The 18,618-nt window shown below is 41.2% G+C and overlaps 2 protein-coding genes across 3 annotated transcripts in view; both read right to left on the reverse strand.

The window, feature by feature from the left end:
- Positions 1–158: 158 nt before the first annotated feature.
- f10 (coagulation factor X) lies at positions 159–16,220 on the reverse strand. Of its 2 annotated transcripts, XM_060898675.1 has the most exons (9): positions 16,018–16,220; positions 11,694–11,854; positions 11,574–11,598; positions 11,321–11,434; positions 11,092–11,229; positions 9,114–9,439; positions 1,187–1,304; positions 878–933; positions 641–777 (listed from the first exon to the last, which is right to left on the reverse strand). In XM_060898675.1, exons 1-9 carry the CDS (start codon positions 16,076–16,078, stop codon positions 715–717), a joined length of 1,062 nt encoding a protein of 353 aa, XP_060754658.1. In that variant the 5' UTR covers positions 16,079–16,220; the 3' UTR covers positions 641–714. The 2 variants fall into 2 exon arrangements, with proteins under 2 accessions (XP_060754657.1, XP_060754658.1); XM_060898674.1 differs by having other exon boundaries at positions 159–933.
- A 446-nt stretch (positions 16,221–16,666) lies between these two features.
- f7i (coagulation factor VIIi) overlaps positions 16,667–18,618 on the reverse strand; it is a 31,654-nt gene continuing 29,702 nt past the window's right edge. The window contains exon 8 of the mRNA XM_060898676.1: positions 16,667–17,396. Within this exon, the coding sequence (XP_060754659.1) occupies positions 16,744–17,396 (653 nt within the window). The 3' untranslated portion in view covers positions 16,667–16,743. The remainder of the gene's footprint in view (positions 17,397–18,618) is intronic.

The following is an 18,618-nucleotide window of genomic DNA, read 5'->3' on the forward strand; positions in this document are numbered from 1 at the left end:
CGGTTTTTCGCTGCAGATTTTAACAGTTTTCAAGCTCTAACACATCTACTTCACCACAGGAAGGGCTGTCAATTTGGTGAAATGTACTTCCTAATACCAACCTGAAAAGTCCCTTTACAATGAAATAATGAAGAGTAAGAAATTAGGACGGTGTATGATTCTTGTAAAACTCAGAGTTGACAAATGACAACGGCAACATGATGAGTTGACTGATATATGGAACCTTTTATTCAAATGTGGTTTTAGTTCCAGTTGCTGTTTTTGTTACATTTTGCATCTCTCTTACATATAATTTATCATAATTGATCTTAATTCACATCCGAAACACAGGCACGTGCCCGGGTGCCTGCCTTTTTTTCCTGGAATTCTTGGCGTTTTTAGACTCGGCCAAGACGTTTTCCATGACGAGCCTAATCCACTTGAGGTACTTGGACACCTGCGTGTAGATGCCATACTTGCCTTTGCGAGCGCAGCCCTCACCCCAGCTTACCACACCTGTCACAAACCATGTATTTTTGTATTTGGTGACATGAGGACCACCGCTGTCACCTTGACACGCATCCTTTTCCAGCTTGTCGTAGCCGGCACAGAACATGCGAAGGGTGATGTTGAACTCGGTGGACTCTTTACAGATGGAACGGTCTACATAGGGCACGTTGAGTCTCTGCAGGACAGTGGACTGGAGACCACCCTCAGAGAGACGACCAAATCCACTCACCATGCCGTAGTCTTCTTGCATGAGCACACGCTCTGCAAAGTCGTGCTCGGGGAGGCATGCTGGGAGGATGTACCGGGTGAAAGTAATGGGCTTCACAAGCTTGATGAGGGCAATGTCGTTGTGGAAGGTGTCGGAATGATATTTCGTATGCACCAGTACCTGTTCGACGGCATGTTCCACTTCTTGCCCGCTTCTAACCAATGTATCTGTTTCACCTGTTAGGAAAACAGTTTATTCATAGGAATCAATATTTGTGAACACTCAGATGATGGAACTCTTTAGTATGGTTGCTTTGAGAGAACCTGTTTTGATTTTATTCCAAAACCTGAAGCAATAGTGAAATTTTGTTCTACCACTGTGCGATTTGAATCAAATCCATACGTGATACATTATTGTACCTCTTTAAAAAAAAAAACCATACTGAACATATTTTTTATTTAAAAGTAAGGTCAAGTGCTTTTCTTATACCTAGAATAACTGTGATGGAGCGAGACATTTTCATGCAGTGGGCTGCTGACAAAATGAAATATTCATTTAGAATGGTTCCTCCACAGAAGCCGATTCGGTCCTCATTTATAAGCAGCGCCTAGGGAAAAAAAATAGACAGTCATACAATCTTTGAGAACTTTTCTGTGACATGTTCACTGAAATGGGTGGCACTGTTGCCTCACAGCAAGAAGGTTCTGGGTTCGAGCCCAGTGACCGTTGAGGGCCTTTCTGTGCGGAGTTTGCATGTTCTCCCCGTGTCTGCGTGGGTTTCCTCCGGGTGCTCCGGTTTCCCCCACAGTCCAAAGACATGCAGGTTAGGTTAACTGCTGACTCTAAATTGACCGTAGGTGTGAATGTGAGTGTGAATGGTTGTTTGTGTCCATGTGTCAGCCCTGCGATGACCTGGCGACTTGTCCAGGGTGTACCCCGCCTCTCGCCCATAGTCAGCTGGGATAGGCTCCAGCTTGCCTGCGACCCTGTAGAACAGGATAAGCGGCTACAGATAATGGATGGATGGATGCTCTTACTGAATAACCTTCCAACACATCTACACCGCCTGGCCAAAAAAAAGTCGCTATTTTGGATTTAAATAAGCAAATACATAAGAGCCTTTGATTGGATAATTAGTGCAGTGATGAATGTGTTTCAGCTGGCAACAATTCTTTTAAGCCAAACTGATGCAGTGAGTAGTTTCTCATTTCTTAAACAAACATGTTGGAGGACGTATCCCGTGCTCACGGAAAAGATGTGACTGTGTTTCAGAAGGGTCAAATTAATGACCTGCGTAAAGCAAAGATAACTGAAATGACTGGAATTGGGTTAAGAACTGACCAACGCATTATTAGTCTAATACCCTGAAAGATAGTGGTGACCCATCAACTTTGTGGAAAAAATATAGTTGGAAAAAGATCCTGATTGACCACGATCAGAGATCACTTAAACACTTGAAGTCGAATCGTAAACAAAATGGACAGTAGAACTCACGGCTGTGTTTAATTGTGAAAAGAAGAGCATTCCCACACTCGCAATGCTACAAGAACTCACAGGATTGAGACTAAACAGCTGTGTGGCCAGAAGAAAACCACTTGTTAGTGAGAATAATCAGGAGTAAAGGCTTCAACTTTGCTTGGGAGCATAAAGATTAGACTCTGGAGTAATGAAAGGTCATGTGGTCTGATGAGTCCAGATTGACCCGACTCCTGAGTGATGGGCGTGTCAGGGTAAGAAGGGAAGCGCATGAAGCGATGCACCCATCATGTATAGTGGCCCCTGTAAAGCCTCTGGAGGCAGCGTTATGGTCTGGGGTTGATTCAGTTGGTCAGGTCGAGGCTCAGGAACATTATGGGGCAATAAAATGGAGTCAGCTGACGACCTGAATGACCAGATTATCACATTAACAGTTTTCTCCAGAAAATAATTAAAGCCTTAAATTCTGGCATGATAATACACAGACAATTGAGCGCCAACGGCGCGAAAGCAAGCGCTGAAGGCACAAAGTGAAACTAGGGGGGTCCGGGGGCATGCTCCCCTGGAAAATTTTTTGAAAATAGATGCTCTCAGGTGCATTTTCAGGGTCTCTGTGGTTTTAGATCCATGATTTATAGGATAGATTTTACCAGTGTTTCAATGATTTCTGACCTAAATAGCATTAATGTATACACATTTGAAATTTCACCTTAATGAATGAATGAATGAATGAATGAATCCTTTATTGTCACTGTTACCAGTGAAATTGACCATCAACCTGTCCTTACAGAGGAGGAACAGGACAGGAAGACAGGGATAAAAGAAAAAGAAACACAGTAGTAACATGAGGAAAAAATACCCCCCCCCCCCCCCCCCCATGCTCCTATCAGGAGTACAGTGTGGGAGCATTTAAAAACCTCCGCACAAGCACACAATAACACAAGTACACTTTAAAACATGGGACTTGAGGGGGGGGGAAGGAGGGGGCAATCAGGGGTGGGGGGGAAGGAGGGGGCAATCAGGGGTGGGGGGAAGGGGTAAGGAGGGGAGTGGAGGAGGTAGAGGTAACCCAGAGCAAGCAAGCAGCCGTCCGCTCCTGCAGCCATGCAAGCGGCGCTGGTCACGCACCTGCTTGTCACACTGGGGGTGAAAAACGGCGACCACGGAAAATTGGGGAAGGAATGCGAAGAATGCAAGAGTGTCTCCCAGCAGTGACCTTCTGGGGGAAATGTTTCCCCAGCAATGGCCTTGATCGAGGCTGGTGCTGTTCAGGGAGCTGAATGTCGATAAGATAGAGATTGTTTGGTCTTTCGAACAGACGCAGTCTTTACACGTCCACACCACTCGTCCATATCTGTTCAATTCAATTCCATTTGGTCTCCGAAATACTTGTTCCTTGCAAAGCCGAAAGCGTCTCCAAGATGACAACCATGTTGTGGTTCAAGTTCTCCCACAGTCTGAGTGCCGACAGCTTTGCCCACCGCTCAATCATATCGGGCAGCTTTGTGGGGCTTTGAACAGCTGTCACTGTTGTCTGATTTCCTCGATATACCAGGGCAATGCCTAATCCAATCAGCAAAAGTCTGGTAATCATGGTTCCGAATAGGTAGATATCTTCAATGTCCTCCACAGACGTTCCGGTAGGACAGGTGGGTTCCCCCGAACCCAGAAACTGTCTCAATTTCGTTAGGAGACCAGTTTATCAAATCCATGCTTTTTTAGTTTAGAAATTCAATGCGGAGAGAGTCTCTCTCAAAAAAAAAAAGTATAGGCAGACGAGACGAAACAAAGAGCACAAGCAGGAAAAAAAGGAGAGGAGAGGAGAGCAGAGGAATGCGACCGCCTTCCGTGAGAGCACGGAGGAAAAAAAATGTTAAAGTTCAATGTGCAAGTTAAACTGTTTTGTTCTAGATTACTGAGGTATATGACAGATTGAAAATCTACAGGGATCCCTTAATTATCTCTGATCAAGTAGTGTTGTAACAAAAATGTGCATGAAAATATGAACAGTGGTTTGCTCTGTCTTATGCAATCCAGTGAAGAGAATTGATCATCATGACCACCTGTTGATCACAAAGGGATCCGAACCTAAGACCTGCCACCTTAAAATAAGTTGCTGTATTACTATAACTGTAATGATTTAGAATGTTTCTGATGCAATTACCGTAATACATGTATAACTAAGATACACTGAAAAGAAAAGTAAGGCAACTACATATTATAAAGTTTAAATTTTGGCACTTTATTAAATGGACTCGATTAAGATTAAAACCTATTTAAAGGAAAAGAAAACTTACTTCGTACATTTAAGTTTTGCAAAAAGATTATGTACTTATAAACACATTCATGAAGAGAATTTGTTTATAAGTGTCAAATGTAGCATAATTTCGAATAATAACGATAAGCGTATTTGGCAGTGTGATGTCACTGTGAGCCTTTTAATAACAAATGAATAATCCGGAGCCGCCTTTTGTGAAATGGACCCCAGTGACATCACACTGCCAAAACTGCTTATGATTATTATTTGAAATGATGCTGTATTTGACACATTTGAACAACTTCACTTCGTGAGTGTTTATAAGTACATAATCTTTCTGCAAACCCAAACTAATGAATTAAGTTTTCTACTCCTTTAAAGCAGATTAATTCTCCTTGGCTTTTGCTTGGCCCAATGTTGGCCAACCCTCTCATAGTCCATCTCGCTGTCATCCATGCTGGTGGGGATCAAATTGTCCAGCGAGTGCTTTTTGAGCCAGTCGCTGTGATCAAAATTGATGACGTTTTCGTTGTCGTGACAGTCGTCTGGTTTTGTGTGCCATCACTCACGTGGGTTTGTTGAAATTTAGTCAACCAATCTTTGATCGAAGCCATAATGCTAGCAGCGGTCTCAAAAGTAGCCGGTCACCGGCGGCAAATCGCCGGCTATGGCTTGTTATGCCGCCGGCTATTGTCAGTTGAGTCACAAAATTTAATATTAAATATTTCTGACAGCAAAAAAAGTTGTGAACATAAATTACATCCACTATGTCATGTATGTCTGTTGCCGCATCAACTGTGTTTACATCCTCGACATGAGTGCAGCCATTACTGCCACCTGTGTTGCCAGATTGTGTTTACATCTTCGACACGAGTGCAGCCATTACTGCCACCTGTGTTGCCAGATTGCGCGTTTTCCCGCCCAATTTGGACATTTTTAAGTGCATTTTGGCGGGTTTTGAACATATTTTGGGCTGTAAAACGTCAGCAGTATCTGGCAACATATTTTTTTACTTAATACAAGAAATTAATGGATGCCAACGTTTTTGCCAAAATGGTATTTTATTTTCCATTGTTTAGGCAGCTTCAGCATCATACTGTGAGATTCTGTTCAAATTGTTTGTTTCTTCTATGAAGCCTGAGCCATTTATTTTATTAGTTTATATTTATTGTTTAATTTAGTCTTCAGGAGAGACTGCCTGCACACAGTACTAGTATTAATAGTTTTTTTTCTTACATGAAAGCTGAGGCATTTATATTATATTTTAAGGTAACTTCATGTTGTGCTGTGAGGTTCTCTGCACTTTAACTTTTGAACCAACAGGAGCATTTGGATAAGTAAAGCCTATTTTTCTGCATTTTTGTAGTCCTGGTAATCTTTTATATTGGTAAAGTTGTTTATAGGACCATTTCTCAGTGTCTTTTTTTTAATCAATAGTTTTTCAGTAATAACTTAATATTTAACATATCACTCAATTTTAAACAACCCCCGCGCCTCCCCCATAGTCTCCAAAATTTCTGTGGGAAACACTGGCGTGCGTAACAACGCTAATCAAGCTTAAGCTAGACGACCCGCCTCAAATACCCGTCCCGGGTAAATGTTATCCCAATTTTAGATGGCCTGTTCCAAACCATCCTGCCCCATGAAAAATTCGTACTTGCATATCCATCCATCCATCCATCCATCCATCCCTGCACGCTTTGCGTGCATTATGTCTGCCGCTGGCAGACATTTTACCATTTTGCACCCTGCTGTAAATTATTTGTGCCCTGCTATTCTCCCAAACTTTGAAGCCCCTGGCTAATAGACCAGGTCAAACTTTTGTGATTAAAATCAGTCGGCTTTGTCCGTCTGGTGGGGGACAACATCGGCAGCCAATGAGATCGCTTATAATGAAACGGAAAATTCCGGGATGTCTGACGTTTTCTTTCTATATTTTTATTGGACGGTTTGAGCATGTGATCTTGACATAGCCAAAAGATTACAGTTTGTTTACATCATACCATGCAGACATCATATTTTGACAGAATCAACACAAACATTGGAAAAAAAGACGGCTTGTTTAACACAAATATCAATCAATATGTAAATGGATCTGTTATTTGCTCTCCTATGTATCGAGTTACTTGTGGGTAGGAAATTTAATGTATTGGTATAAATCTAAGCGTATCGGATTTTAACTAAAGCGACTAAGCGTATCGGCAGGCAGAGCAAGCGTATCGGGCCCGATACGCTAAAACGCTTTGGGGAAAACCATGCGTTAATGTTTGTTTGTTTTTTCCTTCCCTGATGACACACGAATAAAATTAGGGCTCAAATTGTCAGAGTGGTTCAGGGAGCAGGAGGAATCATTTTCACACATGAATTGGCCTCCACAGAGTCCCAACCTTGATCCCATTGAGAGTCTTTGGGATGTGCTGGAGAAGACTTTACGCAGAGATTCGACTCTGCCATCCTCAACACAAGATCTCGGTGAAGAATTAATGCAACTTTGGACTGAAAAACGTTGTGACGTTGCATAAGTTTATCGAAACGATGCCACAGTGAATGCATGCTGTAATCAAATCAAAGGACGGAGCAACTAAATATTAGGAGTGCACGACTTTTTTTTTTTTTGGCAGAGCAGTGTAATACCATGTGACTTAATGTGTATATATACAGTGGCATGCAAAAGTTTGGGCACCCTTACTGAAAATGTCTGTTACTGTGAATAGTTAAGTGAGCAGAAGATGAACTGATCACCAAAAGGCATAAAGGTAAAGGCGACATGTCTTTTCAGCGTTTTCTGAAAGATTTGTGTATTATTTTTGTTTTGTACAACTGGAGAGTGAAAAAGAAAAGGAGCACCATGCAAAAGTTTGGGCACCCCAATACATTTGATTTCTCAGGTAACTCTTACCAAGGTTCCAGACCTTAATTAGCTTATTGAGCTGTGGCTTGTTCAAATTCCTCGTTAGGAAAGGTCAGATGATGCAGATTTCAAAGCTGTATAAATTCTCTGACTCCTCAAACTTGTCCCTAAAACCAACAGCCATGAACTCCCTCGCATTCTGAATAATAAAATAATTGATGCTCACAAAGCAGGAGAAGGCTACAAGAACGTAGCAAAGTGTTTTCAGGTAGCTGTTTCCTCAGATCTTAATGTTATTACGAAATGGCAGTTAACAGAAACAGTGGAGATCAAGGTGAGGTCTGGAAGATGAAGAAAACTTTCTGAAAGAACTGCTTGTTGGATTGCTAGAAAGGCAAATAAAAACCCCTGTTTGACTGCAAAAGACCTTCAGAAAGATTTAGCAGACCCTGGAGTGGTGGTGCACTGTTCTACTATGCAGCGACACCTAAACAAATATGACCTTCATGGAAGAGTCATCAGAAGAAAACCGTTCCTGCGTTCTAGCCACAAAATTCAGCGTCTGAAGTTTCCAAATGAACATCTAAATAAGCCTCATGCATTTGGGAAACAAGTCCTGTGGACTGATGAAATCAAAATAGAACTTTTTGGCCACAATGTGCAAAGGTATGTTTGGAGAAAAAAAGGATGCCAAATTCCAGGAAAAGAACACCTCTCCAACTCTGAAGCATGGGTGTGGATCGATCATGCTTTGGGGTTGTGTTGCAGCCAGTGGCACAGGGCACATTTCATTGGTCGAGGGAAGCATGGATTCGAATAAATACCAGAAAATTCTGGAAGCAAACATCACACCATCTGTAAAAAAAAGTTGAAGTTAAAAAGAGGATGGGTCCTACAATAAGACGATGATCCAACACACACCTCAAAATCTACAATGGAATACCGCAAGAGGCCCAAGCTGAAGGTTTTGCCCTGGCCCTCACAGTCCCCTGACCTAAACATCATTGAAAATCTGTGGATAGATCTCAAAAGAGCAGTGCATGCAAGACAGCCCAAGAAACTTGTAGAACTGGAAGCCTTTTGCAAGGACAAATGTGTGAAAATCCCCCAGGTAAGAACTGAAAGATTATTAGCTGGCTACAAAAAGCGTTTACAAGCTGTGATACTTGCCAAAGGGGGTGTTACTAGGTACTAACCATGCAGGGTGCCCAAACTTTTGCTTTGGGCCCTTTTCCTTTTTTGTCATTTTGAAAATGTAAAAGATGAAAATAAAAAATTTTGTTTTTGCTTAGAATATAAAGGGAATGAGTCATCTTTAACTTCCTTTTGGAGATCATTTCATCTTCAGCTTGCTTAACTGTTCACAGTAACAGCAATTTTGACCAGGGGTGCCCAAACTTTTGCATACCACTGTAAGTATACATAGTAGAAGTGTAATGATTTATAATCCCACTATCTGGTGTCACCCAGAAGAGGGTGGGTTCCCTTTTGAGTCCGGTTTTTCTCAAGGATTCTTCATGTTCTCGGCATGGTTCTCTTTGCCAGAGGCTTTCCAGATGTCCTATTGTTAAAATCACTAGACAAATAAAATTGAATTTAACTGAACTGATTAACTAGTGCGCAAGCCTGGATATCAGCAGCATTTGCCCGAGGACCTCTTAAAAATGCATCCATGCACATGTATGCATGTTAGCATTTTGATCAATTTAAGGCTGATTGATTGTAGAGGTGGGTTCTTTGAAGTGAGATCGAACTTTTAACAAAAAAATATTTTTGGGCACTGAATCCAAAATCCTCGTGGTGTATTACACTTCATGTGAGTCAGTGTTTACCTGCCATGGACATTCTCCAGGAGGACAATCCTCGCCGTCCACGATCCTTTTGTGTCCGTGAGATTCTCCAGTCACCGGGTCCTCCAAGACAGTGGGACCGGGTTCCGTCAGTCCAAACAAGCTGTTGGTATCTGCATGGCTCTGAGTGGAATTTGTGGCAGCCTTTTCTGCAGTGATGTTCACTGTATTTCCTTCAGTTTCCTGTATTCCCACTGACGCAAGGGTAGGGCTAGTGCCATTGCCAGTATTAGTGATGTTTCCCGTTGGACGATGCTGTAAAATGCTTCGGGTTGGTTTCGGAAACACATAGCCACATTTGAAGGGATCTATGATTTACAAAAAACAAGGATTGAAATGAATGGAAACAAGATTCTCCTCTTTACAGTGCTGTGAAAAAGTATTTGCCCCCTTCCTGATTTGTTCTGGTTTTGTATTTATGTCACACTTAAATGTTTCATGTCGTCAAACTAATTTTAATATTAGACAAAGATAGCCCAAGTAAACACACAAAAAATGCAGTTTTCAAATGATTTCATTTATTGATGGGGGGGGTTACCCAACCCTACTTGAAAAAGTAATTACCCCCGCACCAATTAACCAAATTTAATTGATAATTGCGTTCAAGTTCACTAGCCACACCCAGGCATGATTACTGCCAGATCTGTTCAATCTAAATGTCACATAAATAGATCCAGGCTGGCAATGTGAAGTAGGCTACTAGATCTTAAAAAAAAAAAAAAAATGCTGCGAAGTACAGAGTTACAAGAACAGATGTGCAACAAAATAATTGAAATCTATCAGTCTGGAAAGGGTTACAAAGCTATTGCCAAGGTTCTAGGGCTCCAGCAAACCACAGCGAGAGCCATTATCTACAAATGGGGAAGAAAAAAAAAACTTGGAACAGTGTCAAACCTTCCCAGGAGTGGCCAGCCTTCCAAAATTCAACCAAGAGCGCTTCGATGACTGATCCAGGAGGTCACAAAAGAACCCTGATGAACATCTAAAGAACTGCAGGCCTCACTTGCTGCAGTTAAGGTCAGTGTTTGTGATTCTACAATAAGGAAGGCACTGGGCAAAAATGGCATCTGTGGGAGGGTTGCAAGGCACAAACCACTGCTGACCAAAAAGAACACAAAGGCTCGTCTCACATTTGCCAAAAAGCATCTTGATTACCCCCAAGACTTTTGAGATAATAATATTCTGTGGACTGATGAGCCAAAAATAAAACTTTTTTGAAAGACGTGGGTCCTGGTTCATCTGGTATAAAGCTAACACAGCATTCCAAAATAAGAACATCATACCAACAGTTGAACACGGTGGTGGTAGTGTGATGGCCTGGGGATGCTTTTCTGCTTCAGGACCTCGACGACTTACCATAATTGATGGAACCATGAATTCTGCTCTCTACCAGAAAATCCTGAAGGAGAATGCCCGCCCATCGGTTTGTGACCTAAAGCTCAAGCACAGCTGGGTTATGCAGCAGGACAATGATCCGAAGCACACAAGCCTCTGAATGGCTCAAAAGAAATAAAATTAAGGTTTTGGAATGGTCTAGTCAAAGTCCTGACTTGAATCCAATTGAGATGATGTGCTGCCAAGGGTGGCCCAACCTGTTATTGGGTTTAAGGGGGCAATTACTTTTTCACGTGGGTGATACAGGCTTTGATTAACCCTTTACTTTTAATAAATGGAGTGCTCATTTAAAAGCTGCATTTTGTGTTTACTTACATTGTCTTTATCTTATATTGGACTTAGTTGGATGACCTAAAACATTTAAATGTGACGTAAGCAAAAATGGAAGAAATCTGTAGGGGACAAATACTTTTTCACAGCACTGTATATACCATTCTGGAAAAAATGTTCATCCCTAAAAAAAAATTATGGCTGGTTTTAATACTTGGTTGCGTTGGAATAGTTGGATCAAGTGGGTAACTATTGGATAAATTGTCTGTAAATATATTTTTTGTCTTCCTCTTACCGTAAGATGTACAAGACTTTCCGTCATCTACGAGGTTGTAACCTTTGGCACAAGAGCAGACTGCTGTCCCCCTACTCTTGTCCACTTTGCAGAAGTGCTCACAACCGCCGTTTTTATCCTCACACAGCTGTGGTATTACTGAATCCAAAGATTTAGTTAAAACGAGGTTCTGCCAACACAAAGACTATGTATACGTCCATGTGGATGCTATGATTTCAGACAATCTTACCAATCTCACAGTTGTGTCCCTGAACCAGTTCAGGGCAGTAACAGGTATATCGTCCAATTCCATCTTTACACACACCTTTGTTTTGACAAGGCTGAGATATGCACGAATCTCCATCTACGAACCCATTTGTAAGAAATAGAAGGATGTCTTAATACTGTGGATTAAATCTTGAAAGATGATACCGATTCCAACTGCAAGTCAAAATCTGACTAGATCATTGTTGAAAAAGTTGCTCTTGATTACAGTTTCTTACCAAAGTATACGTTCCAGAACTCATCCTAGGGAAAGAAGAAAGAGTTTCAGTTACAGTTTTTAAAAATGTGATGAGGCCAAAAATTGTTTGAAGGAAAATGGCGAAAGAGAGAGGACATGCCGTCTTTTTGTTATCCTCAAAGATCTCTCGGGCTTCCTCGCGATCGCACCGCTCTTCCCTGCACTCACGCTCCACGTCGCCTTGTTTAAATTCCTCAAATATGGTGTTGGCTCGCCTGGGGCGTGTGAGGACCTGGTTGGCATCCTTGGTGTGGAGGAAGACTATGTACACAGGCACACAATTGCATGTTGCTTTGTCTGGAGTCATATTCATTTACTCATATTTCATCGACATTGCATATTCAGCATATTATATTAATATAACCACTGTGCTGGATCATTTTTTTAATATGTCTCTTGATTAATGGTACATTAAAAACATTAATATATGAGAACGGCAACCATGACAAATCTCTATAAGTCACTCGTGAGGAAATCAATGAATTGTTTGGATAAATTTGGGTACTTTGTGAATGTATCTATATAATAAAAAGAAAATCACATGTTGGCTTGAAGATGTGAAGTTTATCTTCTCGTGTTGAAAACCTCACATTTTTCATATAAAATGCATTGCGGATCTGAGTGACATATTTTCCTATATTTCACTCTGATGACATCACTCCCAGTGTTTTCCTGCTGACTAGATACGCGTTGTCAAAATGACGAACCAGTTCAAAATGAAAATTCTTTTGATTAACGTATGCATTTTTGTGTGTGTAGATGTTTCCATATAATATAAAGAACATTAGCCTGTCGTGCAAAGATATGAAGTTTATCTTCTTGTGTTGAAAATTATATCACTCGTTCTCTTCGCTCACTCATGATTTACCACTCAAGGATTAACTCCCACCACTGTGCAATATCATATATAAAATACACACTAGTGCATCTCAAACAATTTGAATATCATGGAAAAACTTCAATATCTTCCATCAGTTATTTAAGAAAGTGAAAAATTTATATATTCTAGACTCATTACATGTAAACTAAACTGTTTCAAGCATTTTCTATTTTAATTTTGATAATTATGGCCTACAGCACAAAAAAAATCCATCTCAAAATATTAGAGTATTTCATTTCAAATTTGAGTAAAACAGTATAAATACCAAGTATCTCTCGGTCTAGTTCAGTACACACAACCACAATAATGGGGAAGACTGCTGACTTGACAGTTGTCCAGAAGACGATCATCGACACCCTCCACAAGGAGGGTAAGCCACAGAAGGTCACTGCTGAAAAGGCTGGCTGGAAAAGGTGCACAAGCAACAGGGATGAGTGCAGCCTTGAGAGGATTGTCAAGAAAAGTTGATTCAAGAACTTTGGAGAGCTTCACAAGGAGTGGACTGAGGCTGGGGTCAGTGCATCAAAAGCCACCACACACAAACATCTTCAGGAAAGGGGCTACAACTGTCACATTCCTAATATCAAGCCACTCCTGAACCAGAGACAACATCAGAAGTGTCTTACCTGGACTAAGGAGAGAAAGAACTGGACTGTTGCTCAGTGATCCAAAGTCCTCTTTACAGATGAAAGTAAATTTTGCATTTCATTTGGAAATCAAGGTCTTAGAGTCTGGAGGAAGAGTGGAGAGGCACAGAATCCAAGGTGTTTGAAGTCCAGTATGAAGTTTCCACAGTCTGTGATAATTTGGGGTGCCATGTCATTTGCTGGTGTTGGTCCACTGTGTTTTATCAGGTCCAAAGTCAACACAGCCATCTACCAGGAGACTTCAGAGCACTTCATGTTTCCATCTGCTAATGAGCTTTATGGAGATGCTGATTTCCTTTTCCAGCAGGACTTCGCACCTCCCTACAGTGACAAAACTACTACCAAATGGTTTGCGGAACATGATATTACTGTGCTTGATTGGCCAATCTATGGGGTATTGTCAAGAGGAAGATGAGAAACACCCGACCCAAAAATACAGACGAGCTGAAGGCTGATATCAAAGCAGCCTGGGCTTCAGTAACACCTCAGCAGTGCCGCAGGCTGATCGCCTCCATGCCACGCCGCATTAATGCAGTAATTTCATGGTAAAGGAGCCCCAACCAAGTACTGAGTGTATAAATGAACACATTTTTCAGAAGTTGGACATTTCTGTATTGTAAATCTTTTTTTGATTGATTTTAGGAAATATTCTAATAATCTGAGATACTGGATTTCTGATTTTCATGAGTTATAGGCCATAATCATTAAAATTTAAACAAAAAAAGGCTTGAAATATTTCACTTTATATGTAATGAATATAGAATATATGAAAGTTTACCTTTTTGAATTAAATTACAAAAAAAAATGTTTCGCAATGTTCTCATTCCATGAGATGTGTGTGTGTGTGTGTTATATTGCTAAAAAAGTTAATGCTGACGCCTTTAATGTTTTAGCTAGCATTAACTTTTTCAGCAGTTTGTGCGACAGTATCTCTTCTGTGGGACTGGACCAGCCTTTGTACCCCATACAAATCAATGAGCCTTCGACACCCATGACCCTGTCGCCAGCTGTCCTTCCTTAGACCATTTTTGGTAGGTACTAAGCACTGCATACCAGGAACACCCCATAAGATGTGCCATGTTGGAGATGCTCAGACCCAGTCATCTAGCAATCACAATGTGTCCCTTGTCAAAGTCTCTCAGATCCTTACACTTGCCCATTTTTCCTGCTTCCAACACATCAACTTCAAGAACTGACTGTTCTCTTGCTGCCTAATATATCCCACCGCTTGACAGGTGCCATTGTAAGAACATAATCAATGTAATTCACTTCACCTGTCGGCGTTTTTAATTTTATGGCTAAAATTTTAATTTTATATGTTCAGTACCGTCAAAGTATTGGAACAGTAAGGCCAATTATTTTGTTTCTGTTATGCCTTTATGTTTGAAATCAAAAGATGAATGAGATGATCATCATAATTTCAGCTTTAATTTCCTGATATTTGTTCAACAACTTAGAACATGGCACCTTCTGTTTGAATCCACCCATGAACATGTGACTGACAGGTGTCATGTTGGTCAGGTGCAAGTTTGCCCTGTTTGATTGTTTAATGAGTTAATAGTTCTGAATGTCTACTCTTGGATTGGATTTTTAACAACAAATGCAGTCTTCACAGGTGAAACCTAGGATAAACCAACATGAAGACCAGAGAGCCATCTATGGCAGAAAAGCAAGCCATTTTGAAGCTGAGAAAAGAGGGAAAATTTATTGAAACCACTGCACAAGCATTGGGCATAGCCAATACACCAATTCTTGGAATGCCCTGAACAAGAAAGAAACCACTGGTGTATTAACAACCAGACATTGAACAGATCAGCAAAGCAAAACAGCAGCAGCTGATGAGAGAATCACGGTGAAGAAACCCCCCAAAACAATAATCGGTGACATTAACAGCAACCTCCACAAGGCAGGGCTGAAGGGATCACAATCCACCATTTGAAGAAGACTTCAAGAGCAGAAATATCAAGGCCATATGACAAGATGCAAACCACAGCAGTAAGAAAGCCAGATTGGAATTTGCAAAGAAATACAGAGACGAGCCGCAAAAGTCCTATAACCAAGATTAACCTCTACCAAAGGCTAAAGTGGGGAGAAAGAAATGATCCAGTCTAATTGGAAGGAACATCATCATGTTGCAAGACAATGATCCAAAACACACTGCCAACACAACAAAGGACTTTTTGGAAGCTTTTAATCTGGCCAAGTCAAGCATCAGACCTAGAGCCAATTGAGCAGAAAGCGCCTAAGGGAGAGGTAGGTCCAGTGCAGAACTGTGTGCATGTCGAGACAATCTAAGTAATAAAAGCAAGCTGAAAAGTGTTTATGAAAAGAAATGTCCGAGCAAAGTAGCTCGCCTGTCTCCATCCTTCAGTGTCCCAACCTACCTTTGAAGCATTACATTACCTTTGAAAAGGAAACCCAACAACTGAACGAAGCTGTGGCACAAGCACGAAGAAAGCACCTCAAAAGAAGAATGCAAGAGTTTGTTGCGTTTTATAATTTTAGTGAGTTGCTGGCTTGATGCGGTTACTGCAAACAAGGGATACGTGACCAAATATTAAGTGTCATTTACATTGACTATCTGTTCCTATACTTTTGCTCATCTAAAAAAATCAGTGGTGTGCTATCAAAGGTACCATGTTCTAAGTTGTTTAACACATCTAGATGTAAATATTAGGAAATTTAAAGCTGAAATTCTTCTGATCTAGCGTCTCATATTCATCTTTTGAGCTCAAACCCAAATATCTTCAGCTTTTGGAAAAAAAAATTGGCCTAGCCATTCCAATACTTTCTGAGGAAACAACATAGATATGCACGTTATATCAAGCTAACAAATATACGATCAACATAAACATTACAAACTCAACCCTGTTCTTTCAAATTAACAATATACTTACTGTCAGGAGTGACACAGTGCACAAGAAGTAGACAAAGAAAGGTCCTGAAGACCCAAAACATGTTGAGTTTTTATCGTAAGGCACTTCTCTATAAGAGAGGACTGAATTCTGAAAGACAAGTACAGGAGGTCATTAACCTGACTGATAACTGGGAGGGGGGGGGGAGACAGAGATCAAAAGAAAGAAAACAAACAGTAACAACAACAACAGCAACGAAAAAGATACGTTATTATGTGTAACCTATTAACGCAAATAAAATGTTAGTATTTGACATTTAGCTTTTAAATTTAGAAGACTCCTAGTGTCAAATCAAACCGATCATGAGTTTGTTGAGAAAGAGTGAACGTGAATGCTTTCTGGACTGTTTGCTAATATTGACACAGTGCGTCAATAGTTCCCTTGCTTTCAGTTAAGACTGCTCGTATGACAGTGAATAATTCTATGAGGGGGGAAAACCAACTCAAAACCTGGTATTCTAACCAATGTGTGAGTTATTACTTCCTGACAAAAAAGGCAGTGAATCATGTTACTTGTATAATGTAGTGTAGTTGCTCATATTATGTTATGAACAAACCCATATGAGATCTCGCATTCATAATGACCTGTACACAATGGCAGATGAGAAAAGAAACACACCAAATGAATCCTGCAAAGCTGATAATGAATTTAATGAGAAAATCAGATCAGCAACTGATTAGATATGCTCTTATCTTAGACAAGCTAAACTCAGTTCTTTGTTCTGAACTGCTCAGCAGGAGGTGCTGCCACGATTGAAGTATGTGATGCGTTGAGAGCATCTGGTTGGGCGATTGGAGTAGCTATGCCGCGCTGAATCCAATCCAGGAAGTTAGCAACCTTGGTGTAGATGCCATAGAAGCCTGGATGGGCACATCCTCTACCCCAGGACACTATCCCAGTCAGGAAATGTGTCCCCTTGTACGGAGTAGTCAGGGGACTGCCGTCATCTCCTCGACAAGACTCCTCGCTGCCCTTAAAATAACCAGCGCAGAGCGTATTATTGGTGATATTAACGCCACTCTTAGCGGAGCATTCTGCTTTAGGCAGGAATGGGACAGCAAGCATGCGGAGTACAGAGGATGTGATTTTAGAGGACTGATGGCTATGAATGTTGCCTCCTTCAGTGCGCTGGCCCCATCCGCTAACGATGTGGAAGCGAACGACATCCAGCTCCGTTTTGGCAAACTCCAGAGTTGGCAGACAGATAGGAATGGTGTAGTTTGAAAGTGTAGCTGGTTCACTGAGCCGCAAAAGAGCCAAGTCGCTGTCTCCTGATGCTGGATCATAGCTCTCATGGATAATTACATGCGATACAGAAAAGGTTTGCTCTGTGCCTTCTGCCACGTCAATATTATGGTCCCCTGGTAAAACACAGAAGTCAAAACATGATTGTGCAAAATGAATAAAACTAGTGTTCACTCAATTCAACAAGATTGCACGAGCAAGAGTTCTGTTTTACTGATTATTATACATAGTGTCTTGCAAAAGTATTCATCCCCCCCTTGGTGTTTGTCCTGTTTTGTCGCATTACAAGCTGGAATTAAAATGGATTTTTGGAGGGTTAGCAACATTTGATTTACACAACATGCCTACAGCTTTAAAGGTGCAAATTGTTGTTTTATTGTGACACAAACAATAATTCACCCCCCTAAAAGTCAATACTTTGCAGAGCCACCTTTTGCTGCAATTACAGCTGCAAGTCTCTTGGGGTATGTCCCTATTAGCTTAGCACATCCAGCCACTGGGATTTATGCCCATTCCTCAAGGCAAAACTGCTCCAACTCCTTCAAGTTAGATGGGTTGCGTTGCTGTACAGCAATTTTCAAGTTATGCCACACATTTTCAGTTGGATTGAGGTCGGGGCTTTGATTAGGCCATTCCAAGACATTTAAATGTTTCCCTTTAAACCACTCCAGTGTAGCTTTAGCAGTATGTTTAGGGTCATTGTCCTGCTGGAACGCGAACCTTCGTCCCAGTCTCAAACCTCTGGCTGATTCAAACAGGTTTTCCTCCAGAATTGCCCTGTATTTAGTGCCGTCCATCTTTCCTTCAGTCCTGACCAGCTTTCCTGTCCCTGCAGATGATAAATATCCCCACAGCATGATGCTGCCACCACCATGCTTCACTGTAGGAATGGTGTTCTCAGTGTGTTGGGTTTGTACCACACATTGCATTTCTCATAATGGCCCAAAAGATACATTTTAGTTTCATCTGACCAGAGAATCATCTTCCATGTGTTTGGGGAGTCTGCCACATGCTGTTGGACAAACTCCAAATGTGTTTTCTTAAGCAATGGCTTTTTTTTTTCTGGCCACTCTTCCATAAAGCCCCACTCTGTGGAATGTACGGCTTAAAGTGGTCCTATGGACAGATACTCCCATCTCCGCTGTGGATCTTTGCAGCTTCTTCAGTGTTCTCTTTGGTGTCTTTGTTGCATCTCTGATTAATGCCCTCCCTGCCCAGTCTGTGAGTTTTGGTGGGCGGCCTTCTCTCGTCAGGTTTGTAGTTGTGCCATATGCTTTCCATTTTGCTATAATGGATTTAATGGTGCTTTCTGGGATATTCAATGTTTGGGATATTTTT

The sequence above is a fragment of the Neoarius graeffei genome, chromosome 18 (genome assembly GCF_027579695.1).
Source record: "Neoarius graeffei isolate fNeoGra1 chromosome 18, fNeoGra1.pri, whole genome shotgun sequence".
Lineage (NCBI taxonomy): Eukaryota > Metazoa > Chordata > Actinopteri > Siluriformes > Ariidae > Neoarius > Neoarius graeffei.

Bases quoted from the DNA above. Each gene is read 5' to 3' on its own strand.
- f10 (XM_060898674.1), bottom strand. From the start codon at position 16,078: ATGTTTTGGGTCTTCAGGACCTTTCTTTGTCTACTTCTTGTGCACTGT. The intron at 11,855-16,017 runs GTAAGTATATTG...CTGTGTACATAG, and splicing joins GCACTGTGTCACTCCTGACA to TCTTCCTCCACACCAAGGAT. The intron at 934-1,186 runs GTATAAGAAAAG...TTTTCCTAACAG, and splicing joins CTCCATCACAGTTATTCTAG to GTGAAACAGATACATTGGTT.